Source organism: Diachasmimorpha longicaudata, chromosome 3, assembly GCF_034640455.1.
Source record: "Diachasmimorpha longicaudata isolate KC_UGA_2023 chromosome 3, iyDiaLong2, whole genome shotgun sequence".
In the NCBI taxonomy this organism is placed as follows: domain Eukaryota; kingdom Metazoa; phylum Arthropoda; class Insecta; order Hymenoptera; family Braconidae; genus Diachasmimorpha; species Diachasmimorpha longicaudata.
Window position 1 is genome coordinate 7546188 of NC_087227.1, and position 17663 is coordinate 7563850.

General features: G+C 38.3%; 1 protein-coding gene across 10 annotated transcripts in view; it reads left to right on the forward strand.

Annotated features, from left to right (window-relative positions):
- The window catches only part of Cno (canoe), a 45493-nt gene that overhangs the window by 20870 nt on the left and 6960 nt on the right, over positions 1-17663 (forward strand). For 4 of the 10 annotated variants that reach the window (XM_064116581.1, XM_064116580.1, XM_064116583.1 and 1 more), the window contains 9 exons: positions 11128-11519; positions 11648-11766; positions 11920-12156; positions 12515-13844; positions 14391-14456; positions 14539-14612; positions 14696-14814; positions 15161-15331; positions 15401-17545. In XM_064116581.1, coding sequence (XP_063972651.1) covers positions 11128-11519; positions 11648-11766; positions 11920-12156; positions 12515-13844; positions 14391-14456; positions 14539-14612; positions 14696-14814; positions 15161-15331; positions 15401-17545 — 4653 coding nt within the window. Of the gene's footprint in view, positions 1-4900; positions 5703-10446; positions 10557-11127; positions 11520-11647; positions 11767-11919; positions 12157-12514; positions 13845-14390; positions 14457-14538; positions 14613-14695; positions 14815-15160; positions 15332-15400; positions 17546-17663 lie in introns of those variants that run through there. The other 6 variants (XM_064116585.1, XM_064116586.1, XM_064116582.1 and 3 more) reach the window with 6 other exon arrangements.

A 17663-nucleotide genomic window follows, 5' to 3' on the forward strand; every position in this document is an offset into this window, starting at 1 on the left:
TGTCAAAGGTTATCACCAGTGGAGTACATGTCTGTCGGAAGGTATATCCTCTGACCTACATTGTATCCAGTAGCTCTGTTAACTCTGTCAGAATCATATGGGCATTATTACGTCAGTGTATTGATATTCAAAATGAAAAACCGTCGATTCTCGAACCAACAAAGCTCGAAAACTTTGAGGGCAACTTCACTTTTCAAGTGAAAACAATTATTCCAGTGATCGAGACCACTGGACGGTGCATTGATTTTCATGCTCTGAAGAAAGTTCGTCGTGTTTCGCACAGATAATTTAAACGATTTATCGAAAAAAGTGCATTGTCAAAATGGAACAGGAAATCAGTGTTACTTTAACGTTGAAATCTTATCTACTGATATCAGGTGGGGTTTTAAAAAATCCATACGGTCATGGGGTTCAATGTTGAGAGATAGAGAATCAATGAAAAAATTATCACCGACTGGTCTTTTTCCATTTTCTGGAGTATGCGCTTGTCGCAATGAAGACGTTGATCCTGGACGAAATCCTCTAGGCAATTTTGGAGTTTGCGATGAAAGCGCTTTGGCAAATGGGTTGTGCTTTCACCGAAAGGAAATTCTGTGGTACAATCATGAAATCAAAGCTGTGTCTTCCACCAGACGTCTTTTGTCCCAATCAATTTCTTAGATGGTCTTTCGTAAAAAAAAATTGACTACATTTTCAGACCAAAGCGGGATGTGACCGTTCTATTCTGCCAAACTTTCATAACCACTAATTATGACGGAGTAGATCGTATACCTAAATCATCACACACGGTGGGAATTTCGAGGATAATGGTTTTTGAAGTGGGGAAAATTATGCGAAAAAGGGCTGCTATAGAGGAAAACTTTGTCGTAAATGCTTTCATAAGTAATTATAGAGTTTAATCACGGGAACGCTTCAACTTCATCCTTTATCTCCACCGTGGTAACTCTTCATCAAATTGATTTGCCTTCGCTGATAGAAAATCCCGTACAATCATGAAACCAAAAAAAAAAATCTTCTGGTGAATAATCTCTCATAACAATCAATTCATTAAATAACTCTTCGTTGAAAGACAATGCGTCGTTTGCCGATACAAAATAGTTATTCCACTTTCTGATTCCATCGAATCTTCACGATCATTAATCAAAAAAAGTCAGACATCCAATCATGAACATTTGCGTTTCTAAAGCGAATAACTTATGATCTGAAATTTAAAAAATCGCGGTTTGTACGAGAAAACAGAATTTTCTCCGTTCAAATTCATGGTCTCCTGCATACGATGACCGAATTTATCCCTGCATTCTGCCCCACCCTGAGTGAATGGATGCCATCATACGCTGTTGATCTACTGACCTAGAAGGAATCATCGGAATTTCTCAGCCAACTTAATTATGATTGTTTGTCCATCACCAGAATACCTCAGCACTTTTGCCCTTGGGCTGACAATTCCACTTACTACCAGGTGTTTGACTTCAAACACCTGAAGGGGGGTGGTAAGGGGGGGGGAGTGATAGGGGGAGAATAATGAATGAAAACGCCCGCTACACCGTAGATTCTGAAGAGATGCCCAGAATCGATAGGCCGAACGTGCGCCGTGCTTGTTGCTCGTGGTAGCGTCCTCGATTTAAAAGTCATGTACGCTCTCATTTTCTAAAAATAAATCTTATCGACGGCTATTTGGTGATTTTGACGATTGACAATGCTTTGTTGATAGATGTTAGTCACGTGCCGAGAGATATTTATCGAATTCCGGGGCTGGGGGAGAAGTCATTTGTTGGTTTATTTTCTTGTCTCTCGGAAAAATATGGTATATATTAAATATTAGATATTTTTGATATTGTTAATGGTTTATACGGTCGTTTAGAACCTTGACAATGTTTGAAAAATCGTTTTGCTATTTCCACTTTTCTGTTTTGTTATTTATTATTACCTTGTACCTTCAGAAAATAATCAATTTTCAAATGGACAGCAATTGCCAGCTGTCGGGAATTCTCATATAAGGAGTGGTATGAATTCTGTACAGCCTAACTAAATATGTAATTGTACTTAGGATACCGTTGACGAGTCTCCATGGTATGTTTTCAGGATATTTATGTGATTTCCGGGGCTGAGGAAATGCAATTTGTCGATTGGTTCCGCTGAAGTGATGAGATACTCGCAACTGTTTCTTGTGTTGAATGCTCCAAGTCCTTAACTACTTTTGAAACATTATTTTTCAACTTCTGTTTTCGTTCTTTGTTATTTATACTGGATGGATGATTGGGTATTTTGTTCATTTCGTTGGAAAGTAATCTCGTAAAATTTGAAGGCAGACGAACGACTGTAGTCAATATTTCTGGAGTCCTTTGTATGAAGTGATAAAGAATTCGGAAAGTCGCAATGTGCTACTGTAATTAGTATAATGAGGGAGTTAGGGAGAGGTAATTTGTCGATTAGTTCCGCATGCTTTCTATGGAATGATGAGACCTATCCAGATGTTTTCGCGGTTGTTAATGTACTAGGTCTAAAGTTTCTGGTTAGTTTCGAAAAATCGTTTTGCTATTTTTGTTTGCTGATTCTCTCATTTGTTGTGAGTAATTTATGAAGTATTAGTGTCATTGGTATCGAGGATAATCAATTTTCAAATGGACAGCAGTGAGCTTTAGTCAGAAGTTTTTACATGAAATGGTAAATGTTCCAGAAAATTCAAGTGAATATGTAATGGTCATCACGATAATTCCGTTAACGACTCTCTATGGTATGTGGTCAGGATATTTATCTGATTTGCTGACTGGGGAAATGCAATATGTCAATTGATTTAGCTTTAGTACTGTTGAAATTCTCCGCAATGTTTTGGTCGTTGGAGTTCTCAAGTCTTTAACTAGTTTCGAAAAAAGTGTTTTCCGATTTCTATTTTCGTTCTTTCTTTATAATTAATGAGTTATCAAGAGATAGGTTTAATCCCTTGAGATATTTTCAATTTGCTGACATGTCAGCCACGTGAAAATCGAACCCATACTCCTGGACTATAATCAATAGTCGAGAATTCTTGCGCAACGGATGACAAAAAAATAATCGAAAAACAGAGAAATATGGAATTTTATTTAGAAAAATTGCGAGCTCTGTAACGTTTTAAAGGGAGAAATTAGAGAATCGATTGTACCAGGTATGACCAGATTAATTCATTTTGGATTGGGAGTAGGTTATTTTCCACCAAGTCCATCAAGCGGGACTGATTTCGTGGTGTGCTAGTTTTCTGGTTGAATACACCTTCAAACGATCACCTAGTATTCTGATTCGACTTGGCTGGTGCTTATGTAAGAGCTTTGATTGAAAAAAAAATGGTCTTTGATCAATTGATTTATGTCAGGATTGATTGATGGGACAATCAGAGGTGGTTCTCTCTGGATAAATAATAAAAGAACAATTGTTGATGGGCTAGGGAAACTGAAGAACACCTGTTTTACCAACCCCTAGTGCCATGACTCCAATTTTTTTGGAAAAGCTCACTCGGTGGTGGGTAAATGGCCGAGGGTAGGCGGCGCTATCGGTATTGCCCTGTTCTGCAGAAAGCTTCTTACCGACGATAACACATTGATGTTTGAAGTAGAGTAAAAAGTAGTGGATTTGCATATCTCAAGTGATAAATTAATAATTTTTTATCATCGCAAGTACTTGATAACTAATGAATAATGAGCCAGAATTTGTTATTATCAAAGAATTTCAAGGAGTATTTACACGATTGCATTGAATTCTTTCTCATGAGTCAATTAAATTTTGAATGTGATTGAGACGATTTTTTAGTTCCTCCTAAATTAGTTTTTTGGAACGGAAATGAGCCTAACTTGCTCCACCATCATTCGTAAACATCATAAGTCATAAAAAAATGGTGGGTTACGGGAATAACATTTCACCCCGTTAGCGGCAATTTCCGCTCTGCTGCCTCAACATCCCATTTCCCCAAACAGCAATGACTCCAACAGTCGGACATTTGTGACTCTTTCAAAGACGAAGCAATCAAAAAGTGTAGCATCATCCCTGAGCGGTTAATTACCTCCCTGCAATGCATACGTTAGACCGTTTGCGAATGTAATTTTCCTACCCTGGGGCATGAAAGTTAGATCGTAAAAATGGTGGAAGTGACGTTGGAGTGTCTCGGAACGTTTTCTTTCGGAATAGTAACTCTGGTAAATTACTGGAGAGGATAATTGATAGGAGGGTGAGTAATAATGTGGTGTGAGATAAAGATACACTGAGGAACAAAATTATTTTTACCAAATATCCTTTTACTTCAGGGAAATATTTATTTTTTCAATCGATATTTCTCAAATATTTCTCATAAATTATTTCAAAAATATTTTTTTTCCCCTGTGTATATATCGTTGCCTGATTCCTACGCGCAATCATTACATTTGCCAATTAATAATTGTAATGGTACTTGAAGAAAAGCTCCAGTGTGAGTGTTAATTTTTTGAAAAACGTAGGAAAATTACTCCGAGAATCGCAGCTCCATTACCGTAATTATAAAGTCCTTTAAAAATTGCACATTCTCCGACAATTATCCTCTTGACATTTTCCCGACAATCGCCAGAATTTTATTCCCTCAATTATTCAAAAGTTCAATTCGAGTAATGAAATTATCCTGATGAACTTCTCCTTAATCTCGATAAGATATCGAACTCCATCCATATTTGAATAATTACGGAAGAATTAGCTCGACTTAGATGATTAAACATCCCTCCACCCCCGTTCTATTTTCTCCGCTTCGCCACATGATTATGGAATGAGTTTTGTTGTAAATGCGGCGTCTGCGCCAGTCACACGTGCGCCGTGACGGACTTCTATGTGTGTTTGCTCGGCGGTAAATCCAGCAGTTTTGTTCTAACAGGCATTGGCGGCACCTCGAGGTGCTCCTAAAAATATTTATTTAACAGAATGTGAAACAAAATCATTATTATTCATCGCCCATCCACAATTATTATAATCATACAAGACATTATCAACAACTTTATAAACAGTTTGACTTTAATTTTTGAATTCTATGTCTCTTCGTTAAATGAACAAATCAATAAGTAAATATCAAATTGATGCGGACAAAAATGTGCAAAATTTTCAGTAGAAAACGAACTAAAAGTTATTTATTGCAAATTCCACAAGCTGAAGTGATTGATGATGAGTGGACGTACAGAATTTAATTATCAATAATAATTTACTAAGCTGCATAATTGGTAGATGGATTACATTTTAACATAATTCGTTCTGAATTCAATGTAAAAATCCTATTTTATTGTCAATTGCACAACCTCGCGATTATTTCTGTGAAAATCAAGTTATTGAATCTTTAAAAATAATATAATCGTGAAAAATTCATAAAAATAAATCAATATCATTGATTTGTTCTCCTTCAAACCGTATTCTGTGTAAATGAAAGATATTTCAATTTCCTGTCAAAAATGAACCAGCAATATTTTTTTTGAAAATACCATAAGCTGTGGTGCTTGGAAAGGACCAACAGCATTAAATTCTATTATTAAAAATGCTTAATTAGTCGAATAATAAATCAATTCAATCCAAAAAATAGTTTATTCTGAATTAAATTAAAACCTTATAAAATAATATCAACTTTAAAAATACTATAATTACAAATAATCCATAGAAATCAAGCAATATGATTGGTTTGTGGTCGTTTAAACCCCGTCGAAGTGGCAAAGTCGAAATACTGTTGGGTAAGTCGCTAATATAATTCAAGTTCAATCAGTGTTATGGCATCACTAATTGATTATTGCTGAATGCCGCTAGAACAGAGGAGAGAAAGCATATATAATCGTTCGGCGATTGAACTAATACCCAGTGATGAATTATTTTCTAATACTAATAATGAAAATAATTCCTCGTTATTCCTCATGAAATTTTAATGTGTGTCATTTTCTCGGAAATTTATAATCAACTCATTTTAATATTTCTATTGTACTTTCTCTTTGTTATCGGCTGACCTACAAGCGCTCCTTTCAGCCGAACGCACACACTTGTTTGACTCCAGTTTGGTGCAATGAAATATGCAATTTCTTACGGAAACCATTTTTTTTTCATTTCACCCAAATTTTAATTGAGGGAATTCATCACAATGAACAAATTAGACCGGTTCTCGAAATTTGGTATTATGGTTGAAATAGTATTAATATAAACTTTAACGATCTGTTTTCACTAACATTAATTGAAATGTTTTTTATACAGAATCGAAAAAAGATCATTTTTTTTCTAAATTATTTTCTAAGAATCAGTAATGAGATTTTTATCAAAATGGGAGGAGTCTCAGATGAAAAGAATGATAACAATATCGTTATAATCCTATCAGAGCATGCTGATTTGATCAAAGTATGCTATTTGAACGGGAAAATTGGTTTTTTCATAATTATTAAAACAATAAACTAGTAAAAAAAATCGTACTATTCCGATTGATGATGGCATTGTGATGCAGAACCACAAGAAGAGAATGAAATCATTTAAACAAAAAACCGGTTCGGACGCAAATTACTTCTCAGTTATTACTGAGTCGTTGAAAAATATTGAAGCTCGTGTGTGTGTATTTTTTTCATGTGTTAATACATATGAGAATATAGTATATATATATATGGATTCAAGCAATTGACATTCCGTTCATGATGATTCCAAAGGGAGGAAGTTACCTAGCACTAGGTGAATACAGGGTCACTGCACTAAAAGTCATTGTACTTAACCCGTTTGCTTTTTCTTTTTATAATCCTCCACAGGTAAAGAACTTTTTCACGCAATTTACACACACCGGGGTAGGGATACATTGCTGACGTTTACGTGCATCGCAGTGTGTGAGAAAAATTGTAATGAGAGACAGGGGGAGAGAGGTTATTAGATGGTGCGCGAAAGGGGAAATGAGGAAAAGTTAATTAATTGAGGAGGAAATACGTGCCATTAGTTTTACTTCATTACAGTATTTTGTTGAAAAAAATGTTGAATTTTTTCATCGTCAACAGTTCAAGATCAAACGATGGAAAGAGGGCGATTTTTTTTTTCTTCTTTAATGTATTTTTTCAAAGTTTGAAGGGCAGTTCGAGTATCCTAAGTTGCATAATATGGTAAAGAGATAGCGAAAGTCTGACATTTTTTTTAAATACAAAAAATTAGCTCTTGACTTTTAAAAGTTTTTATTTAATGTTCTGTCAGCGGTAATTATGACACATGCATTTCCGAAAGATCAATAGTTTATGGAGAGAATCGGTTTATCTCGCTGTTTCCCCTGAATTTTCACAGATTATTCAAAAACCATGAAGAATAATTAAATATTAATCAGCCACAAATGTCACCGTTTATGTGTGCGATGTATGCAAAAGGGGGAATGAGAGATTGTCAATTAATTCCAAAGGAAATACGTGCCATTAAATTATTGCTTTGATACAATATTCCGCCCACTATGTGCGAAATTTTTGGTTGGCCATAACTCAATAGCGGCCAAATAAGGGTTGACATTTGTTACACTGTGATTTTTTAAATCTTTACAATGACTGTCATTAGTTTATATTTGATTTTTTTCCGGAAATATCAGTGATTTACGTCGACAATCAGTTTCTTTCGCTCTCAGAACTAAATTTTCGGTGACAATTACCAAACAATAAATTATGATGGAACATTCATCAATTTCAACCAATACCATTTAACACGTGGAATAATCTGGTTGCCGCATTTGTAGCAATCATTCAGGACGATCTATATTCACCATAACCCTCGCGTGATGTATAGCGAGACAATTGTCACGCACGTCAATTGATGGAGGGTTGTATCAGTGATTGTAGCGGTTGGTATTTTTATAACAATTTAATTCTGGGGTAGAGATGGAATGGGGGAGGGCTAATGAGGTGGGTTGAGGCTTGGAGCTGATAGCTCTAGGGTTGGAGTCTGGCCAATGTGCCTGTCGCCTTGATTTCCCTTTGCGTTTTCATGATGTCGGTGGCTATCGATGATTGTGTCGAATGTTAAATATCGATTTCATTCAATTTCTCATGTCGATTGATTAGGGTGAGAATGACATTATCGATTTTCAATGTCAACTCAACGATTAAATTTTCTGATCGAATATTGCTATTGTTTTATTTATTAAGAAAAATATAAATACGTTATGGAAAAGGAGAGCTGGAAGAATTATGGAATAGTGAATTGCAATAATGTTCAATCATCAGTTTTATTGACACCATATCCTTTTTCTGAGCATTTATTTCCTCGAATGAATAATCAACTAGTGAGATAATTTTGCCGGAAAACGATGATTTCCCATCGCCACTCCCATCGCAATTTCTCATAAAAAGTTGTTACATCCCTTGTAAAAATGTGTTTAAATATACCTTTCATATTAAATAATCATGCGACTAGAGCCGTAGTGGGGATAATTGCATGCAAAAGAATCCTTAATAATATATGGGAAAACTCCAAGATCAATATCACTATTTCATACTTTTTACAATGAAAAGAAAAAAGAACGCTAACATTTCTGAAGGAAATGAGTCATATCTACATTGTCTAAAAATCCACCGTCAGTCATCGAATTATGAAAATCCTTGTCGCATTTTTTTACTAACATCATGGACATTTCGAAACAATGAACACTGCGTAGTAAGTGACAATGAGCAAGATAGAAACATGGGTTGGAACTTTTCTGAACCAGTGGCTGGAATACATCTGCACTTTATAAATGTCAAGCCACATCAACACTCCGGGATATCCTCTTAATTATAAAAGTCCAATTGAATTTTTCCACAAATGTTTCGAATGAATTGAATATTATGCGTTGGAATAGGGGAGGGGGGAGAGAGAATTATTCACGTGTAGATAATATATGTTTTCAATGGATGTTCATGCAAATGCTGATTTCGAATAACTGCTTTGTCCTAGACCCCATAAAGTTGGTTTATCGATTTACCAAGGGTATATCACATGGACTTTACAGCTATTTTTGTTGTAAATTTCTTTATCATGAAGATTGTTATCAATATTTGTACAACTATTGCTTCCGTTTACGACAAAATCAGTTTTTCCTGACGACAAAAAATGATGGGTCTGTTGTAAAAACTCGTAGCAATATTATCTTGTCATTTTTAACTATCAGTAGATGAGGGAATTGAAAAAATCACTCGTGTGATGATCATGTCATTTTCAAAGAAATGAGCAAATCATCATCATACAAACAATATTTAATATCATATAAATAGGACATGGTGACATATCTTTGAATAATTAATCAGAAACGAATCCGACAGGAAGTCATCAGCCCCCAGCACCAGGGGATGGCACCAGTTTACCTATAAATATCCTCAATTGAAGAAAGATTTTTCTGGCCGTGAGAACCCTTGAGACCTCATTTTCTTTCCCATAAAACTATATCGACAAATATCCCCATTCGTCGAAATATGTCCCTGTCTTGTCATGCATAAATCCACACAGAGAGTCCCCCCAACCCCAGTGCAACCGTACCTGATACCACTAGCAAAATGCCTCGTAGCGTCACGCTAGAGCAACGACTGAACAGGATTCTTCTTTGATATGGTTGTATGCGCCTTCCCAAGGGTCTCAGTCGACTACAACTAAAGCGTGGAAGGAGTTAACTTTTATTCCTCCGATAGTCGCATTTAATCCAATTGCTTATTCCAACGTCTTCACTCACCGAAAATAGAACTCCTCCAAGTTTTGTGTACGTGGTGGGCGAGACAGGAGGCGTAATACAATTTCAAGAAGTTTGAGTGCAACTGTATCGGTCAATTCGAAACTGGTGAACATATTGTGTTTTGTGCTGTTTCTATTTTGTGATGAATGAAGTAATTGAGGAGGACTGAAGGGCCTTTTGTCTCGATCGTAATAAGCAGTCCTATTTTACCGAGAAATACCTTTTGCAGGATGACTTTTCCTTATGGCTTATGCGCTGGAGGGCATTGTGAATAGCTAGTGCAGTTGTTGGAAAATGGTTGTCGTGGATTCAGGACAACAGGGGGAGGAGTATTGTGTATTCTACAGATAAGGGTTAAAGATAATTCGTAAGGGTTGGGATTTGTTGTTTAACGTGTTTCTCAGAGTTGAAATTGTATTTTTGATATTTGTGAGAGGCAAATAGGGCTCGGTCAGGGTTTGTCAGTGTTTGAATTCCATTTTTATGTCATTCACGGAGGTCAGAAGGGTCCTCGTACCGACCGTGGCTCGGATCGGATCATAAAGGTCGAGATCTGCTCTATTTCACACCTTCGTAAGGGTCGAAATATAATTTTTATGGTGCTACTCGTTATTGACAAAAATCTCAAGTTCATAGATCAGTCGTTTCTTCGACTTTTTCTATCATTATTTTGGCACATAGGCCCTTTCTTCCTTCACCTCCACGCCTGCGAATTCTTCTTACCACCGGATACATGGTTATTTTTAGTCAAGTTCCCGCTGTGCCGCCGATTTCATCTCATCCAGACATTTCAGTCGCATTGAAAAATTCGCGAAACTAGTGCTCCAGCATTTTGCACAAGAGATAATTGTCGACCTCCGGGATATGAAATGGCGAGGCATCCAGATGTGTGGTAATACTTCATTTCAGTTACGAGACTTTTTTTTTACCGAGCAGTGAAATTGAGAAAAAAAATTCCTTCCCCGATAATTTCATTGTTTTATCCAGCCCTTGGTTGTCGTCAAAGAAAGGGGGAGAGGGGGGGGGGGCGGAGAAAGACGAGTTACAATGATTGCTATTGTCAAATGTAGTTACCCGGATCGACTAAAGAGAGCCCCTCAATTGTGCAATGGACAGTTACAACGATTATGGGAGCGCATCCGATAATTTTTTCCGCCGACGAGTTGGAGATATCGATGTCGGGTTTAACGTTTCATGTGTTCTTTCATTGGAAAAAAAATATCTTGGAGTAGTTCATTCAATTGAAATCATGTGACAATAATTACAAACAAATGGGGAATGGTTAATCTATTCAGCTCCTGTAGATACACGAAAATCTTCGAGTTCTAAAATAATTCTACAATTTTCTAGAATAATTTTCCTTTTTTACAAAATTTTGTTGTTGTGTGGATTTGCAGTTAGAAAATGAATGCTCAACATTCAATTAATTAAATTGTCCTGATGAAATGTATTCAATGTTCCAGGCTCCATAATGTTTCACGTGAGGAGAAGACCAGCGGATTACGTACCAAGAAAAAGGAAGAAGAAACCGGCTGGGAAATGGAGTGAATTTGATCACAGGTACGAGGATGAGAGATTGCCATTTCTCTTGGAGCTCAACCCCGACGGCACTGAAATTCCTGGTGGAGCTGGGGTTAAGCATCGCCTCCAGCCTAATGTTACTGAAGTGGGATCTGAGAGGCCTATCGGTCCTCAAGCTGTACAGGCCCAAACACTGACTCTTACCGGGCCCACTGTCATGCCTAGGCACTGCGTTGTCGCTTTCACAGAGAACATTGTTACCCTCACACCTTGCTCCAGAGATGCCCACACTTATGTTAATAATCAAAGGATACATCAGACCACTATTCTACAGGTAAGACTAATGGAATTCTCTTTTTATTACGAAAAAATATACATGCGACAACATATATTTCATAGAATCTACTACCGCATCGAATAAATTCAATATTGTTTTAAAAACAATGATCGTTATTATTTAAGAATGGTGCCATCATCAAATTCGGCCGAATGCACACCTTTCGGTTCATTGATCCAACCCCAGAGGATCGCATTAGGCAACGTCAGGAGCCCAGTAGACAGATGGATTACGTATATGACAGGTAAATCACTGATACCAATAAATTCACAAGCTGAATGTTTGCACAAGCCCCAGTGCTACAACTTCATTAGACTCCCAGCACGCCCCATTTATTATCATTTCCATAATTATTTTCTTTCGCTTTATATCGTGAATCCCCTCCCAAATCATGTAGACGCTCGCCAGACATGAACAACCAGGACGTGAATTCCGAGAAATATAGATCGGGCTCAGGGACACCGAATGATGGTCCAGATTCAAATCCACCGAGTCCAACAAAATCAGCAGCAGCTAATCCCCGGAGTCCCACAAATGCACATCCCATTGAGAATACACACAATTACGAAACGACATTTGATTTAGATGGAAATGTTGAAACAGCCAGTTTGACCAGCAGTCGTGATAGCAACAGGTAACCTACATTTAATTTCATGTTCATTTGTTGCTTCTACCTAAGAATTTATATCTCTAAAATCTGCGTTAATGGGTAAGTGTTAAATAAAAAATCTGCATGACAAATATTTATGCCAATAGAGCAGATGATCTTCCACTTGAAAATTTACCCAGTGAAATCCATCATGGAAAGTACGAATGGTGCCATAGACTAGTCACCTTTCTTGTCGTCAAACCATTCACGTCCTTTAACAATTACAACTCCTCAAGTTTAGATGAACATTCAACTCAACTATATAATCAATGATTCCCATGCTGTACTTGAGAATTTCAGAATGGAAAGCTTAAATTATAAAATAACCCCTCTGTAATTCCAGATTATCCCAACAATACGATCGCCAGCCTCGCGGAACCGATCCAATTCTCCCAGCAGTTTTGGAATTCCTCGAAGAAACCGAAGAGGCATTCCTTCACGCAGTTATAACCGACGTTGAGCCATCTGCTCCTCAATTCAAATTAGCCCCAACTTACACCCTGTACCTAGCTGCTCGCTACCGCGCTAGTACCCACTACCGGCCCGAGCTCCAACCGACCGAGAGGGCACACAGATTGACCGTAATGCTAGCAAACGTTGCTACAATGATTCAACGAGTGATTCAAGAGCGTTATATGGACGCATCATCCCTGGCTCTCTGGTTAGCCAATGGTTCTGAATTACTACACATGTTGAAGAGTGATCGACACGTCGGTGCATTCTCAACACGTGCCCAGGACATCTTGGCTGAAGCTGTACAGACTGCATTTGCTTCATTGGTAAGATGTGTATCCTTGGAATTGGCACCAGCAATGTCACAATTTATGGCTGATGCTGATGAGCCAGCGAAGGAAGCCGGTGTTTTACAAATATTTTCAAACACTATGGCCCTACTTCGGCGGTGTCGCGTTAATGCCGCTTTGACTATTCAACTGTTTAGTCATTTGTTCCACACGATAAACGCCACGGCTTTCAATGCCTTAGTTTCAAACGGCAATCTGTGCGTTCGTTGGTTCGGTAGGCGTTTAAAAACCCGGTTAAATGCCTTGGAAACGTGGGCCGAGAGACAAGGTCTTGAGCTCGCCAGTCAATGTCATCTTGCTACGATAATGCAAGCAACACATCTACTTCAAGCGCCCAAGTACAATGCCGAGGAGTTGGCGACATTGAGCTCTACCTGTTTCAAGCTTAATTCCCTTCAAGTGAGAGCACTTCTGCAGAAGTATCAACCGGCTGCTGATGAGCCTCGATTACCACCAGAATTAATTGAAAATGTCGTGAGGATTGCTGAAAGTGTAGCTGATGCATTGGCTAGAGCTGATGGTAGAGAAATCAGACTTGAGGAGGATCCAACACTTGCTTTGGCTCTACTTTTACCTGAGGATGGCTATAGTTGTGAGGTTATACGGGGTGTACCACCAGGATTGGCAGAATTTCTCGCTCCACTTCAGAGGGATGGCCTTTGCAGAATGGCACCTCAACCCACTAGCAGTGGATATTGGACCATTTACATGATTGATCATCATAATAATTTCAGGAGCCCAAGTGCTATGAGCAATCGATCTGGCGGGTATTCTGGGGGCCATGGGGTTAATCACAGTCAACCCGAAATTCAAATTATCAAGCTTCATAAGTCTACTAACGGAATGGGGCTTAGTATCGTTGCCGCCAAGGTAAAAATCTCTTTTTATTTTGTAAGAATTTTGTTACAATTGAATCAATAATTTGAGCAATAATCAACGAATTATCAACTAATCATTAATTCTGCTGGAGACCCGGACATTCAAGTCTTTGGAAAATTGCAAAGTTCTCTTACATCAAAGGGCATCACTGCAAAAAGCCCTGATTGACGTTATCTTCTAGCTCTTGTCAATAAGACGTCTGTGAGCGAAAGAAGAAAATTGTAAAGGAACAATTTCTTTGAATTTTTCAGTAATCTTCTTTCTCCAGTCGAGCATTATCATGATTATAACAAATATAAAGATGTTGGGATCTTGGCATTTACATTTTCCTATATGTGACCAGCGGCCCGTACGCCACGCCTGTCACGCTAGACGGTTCGAGTTTAAATGCGGATTTCCGTCTTTCTATTTTTTTTCTTTTTCCACTCCTCATGGATATCACCGCCGTTATTCTTCTCCTTGTTATACCGTTATTCACATGTATTTATGTTTTTGTATATATGTACCCCTTGAGTCAGGAGTCTTTGTCTCTTTCAGGGGGCTGGACAGGATCGTCTGGGCATTTATATCAAGAGTGTCGTAGCCGGAGGAGCTGCTGACGCTGTGAGTTTTCCCTTCAATTTCTCTCAACATTATCCCATAATTCTTGATAAATCTCCAATTCTGTTTTCTTGATTCTTTTCAGGACGGCCGACTAACAGCGGGTGATCAACTGCTCAAGGTTGATGGCCAGAGTCTAGTAGGAATTACTCAAGAAAAGTGAGTAACTCCTTGCAATCGAAATTGAGCTCATTCATTATTTATTTCTCTTTTAATGTAATGCAAAACATTTATACTTACAGAGCTGCTGAATACTTAGTACGAACGGGACCAATTGTAACACTTGAAGTAGCTAAACAGGGTGCAATATATCATGGACTCGCTACACTACTGTCACAACCATCCCCTGTAATGACTCGAGGTGAGTTTTGTACAAAAATGTTCAAGTTTAAAATCTCTGGTGACAAGTCTATTACGAGGTTATTCAAGTATTACGTAAGCATTTAATTTTGCTGTATCAATTCTTATTGAAAGTCAAACGTACTAAAGAAGATCTGGGAAGGTCAGATCCTTCCAGGAATAAAATTTAATTTTTATTTTCCGAAGTAGAAAGTGCAATACGTAATATTGAATTCCAATAATCTTTTGCTTTTGTCCTCGTTAATTCCACCCCCCTAAAAGCCCGCAAAATAACCATCACAACAATAACAAATAGCGGCTTAAACTAACGCTTTGATTTTACAAAAAAAAAATATTAAAAAACGCAGCGCATAAGGCTCGTCCAAAGTCTGAACAGTTAGAGCATCCACGCTTGGGTGACACGGCTCAACCATCGACATCCTATTCAGTGGGTAACCTTCTATCCACCCCAATGCTAACCGATCACTATCAAGAGCGTCTGGTGGATTGGGACACAGGGCCCGAGCGGCCCCAACCAGGTGGGAATAACTCATATAAAAATCAAATATAATCGACTAACATCAAAATCCCCTCCCATTCTGGTTTAGGTATATCCAACAAGACTCTTAATCGTCAAAATATTCACAATTCGTGTCTTAACATATATCCAATCGATGAATCCCCGATAGATGAGGAGTACTTATGGCCGAAAAATCAAACATGGACCAATAAACGACCAATTCCTGTAATACAAGAGCCTCAAATGTTCCTAACTATTCCGAGCCATCTCGAGCGATATCCACCATATCCACCGCCACCAGAGCCAACTGTACCTAGTAATACCCCTATACAGGGGAATATGTCAAGGGGTGGGTTTTACAGTGAAGACAAGACTGATCTGACATTTCCAACCCTGACTTTTGAATGCAATGATGAGGCAGATAGTTGCCAGACATTTTTGGGTATTACCGAGTCAATTCCCTTCATAGATCAGTTCGACGACACATGCGACGGGGCCAATGACGAAAATAAGTTGGAAGACGATATAAAGGGTAACGAGACCAACTGTCCTATTCACAAAGGCATACACAGTTTACCATCCCCTCATTGCTGTTGTCACGCTCACATTGCCCACTGTCAAATGCACAAACTGTGCGATGAAAAATCACAGAAAAGCGGTCTAAATCCGGAGGAATTAAAGAATCAAGAGGTGGAGATCTCTGTGGTGGAAGAGATGCCCTCGAAAAAAGACGTTGAACATTCCGACAGAAATATATCACCACCGAAAATGCACACAATAATGCCGGAATTAAATTTAGATCTGACTGGTTTAAATAGCGATGTCTCCAGCGATGAATCAGCAACAGAAAAATGCTGGAAATCCCCGGAGGAAATTCGTCTGGGCTGTGGTAGAGTTGCTGCACTAGCTAAACACTTTTCACAACTCGGGGAAGCTGGCTTGATTAAATTCAAATCCGTGAAACTTGGTTCATCAAGGCAGTTTGTATCTGAGCCGGATATGGCATCTCCACGGGGCTTTAGTTGCGCCAGGAGACCACGGGATATGAGCAAATCAGAGACTGACTTGTTGAAAGCTGACAAGAGTGTGGCAACAACACCTGAGAGAGAGTGGAGTATGATACTATTGGACATTCAAACGAAAAATGAAATCGATGAAGGACAGTCTAGAAATACTCAGAAGAGAATGTCAATGAGTCAAGAATTGAGGAAGAGCGAGTCAAAGCTGTCGATAGCTGAACAAGAGGAGATCATAAAACAGTTGCAAGAATTTTGCAATCTCGATAATGTCGATGCACCTCTGTACATTCCCAATTGTGATAACGAGAGAGTGAATTCAATGTCATCATCATTAAAGGTGAAAGGTCATTGGAGTACCTCCAACGAAGGAATTGACAGGTCTAAGCTATCATTCATGGATCTCTCGGAAGGTCAGAATACTGTTATCAGGGGAAGCATGAGTCTCGATAATTTAAAACAAGGAAATTCTCCAACTGTCATGAGCACAATCAGCATTCATCCAGATAAAAAAATCAACAAATTAGAAAAATACTGGTCTCTCAAAGATCTGATGCCGATTGAAGAACGAAAGATTTCAAAAGTGACATCTGAGCCAGGAATATTTCATGAAGACAGAAATTTTTTGTGGGTTAAATCAATGAATGCGAACAAATTGGGGAGAGAAAATGTCACGATAGAAAGCAGAATATCCATTAGTGAAGATGATAGAGATAACATTGTCAATATTCCGGGGACGAGAGAGTGTGCCTCGAGCCCCGTGAATTTTTCATCAATTGGGGAAGGACTTCCTAGAAAAACTAAATTCCCGAATTCCTTCATAAAGACTAAAATAAAGTCGAAAAGTGAGGATAAACTCGCAGGCGAAAAAATTTCTGATAAAATTGAAGCCAGTCAGTCACTCGAAAATCTAGAAAAATCTTCTGAAATAAAGAGTCAATCAGTGTTGAACGACGAATTCAGGAGGAAGTTGTCGAAGATCTCAATGGAAACTGCCCAACGATCAAAGAGACTGTCATTCTCCTCCGAAACCGTCATTCCCATACGAAATAGGGACTCTAAGATAGCAAAGCCGATAAAGAAGAAGTCTCTTATGGTCTTGAGAAAAAAATGTAAAAGCGATCTGGATGTTTCTGAGCGCAAACCTACCCCCAGGTTCGAGCGTGGTGACTGGATATTTCGTGAGTTTCCATCGTTGGAAATCGATAACGATCTCCGTAAGCTCGAGACAAATACAGAATATAGGTGTAATAGCACATAAGCCTGGTTCTGTTGTCCATTTACGTGAATTATTGACGAAGAGTCTTATTTATTATTTCTCACCCCCATCCAACC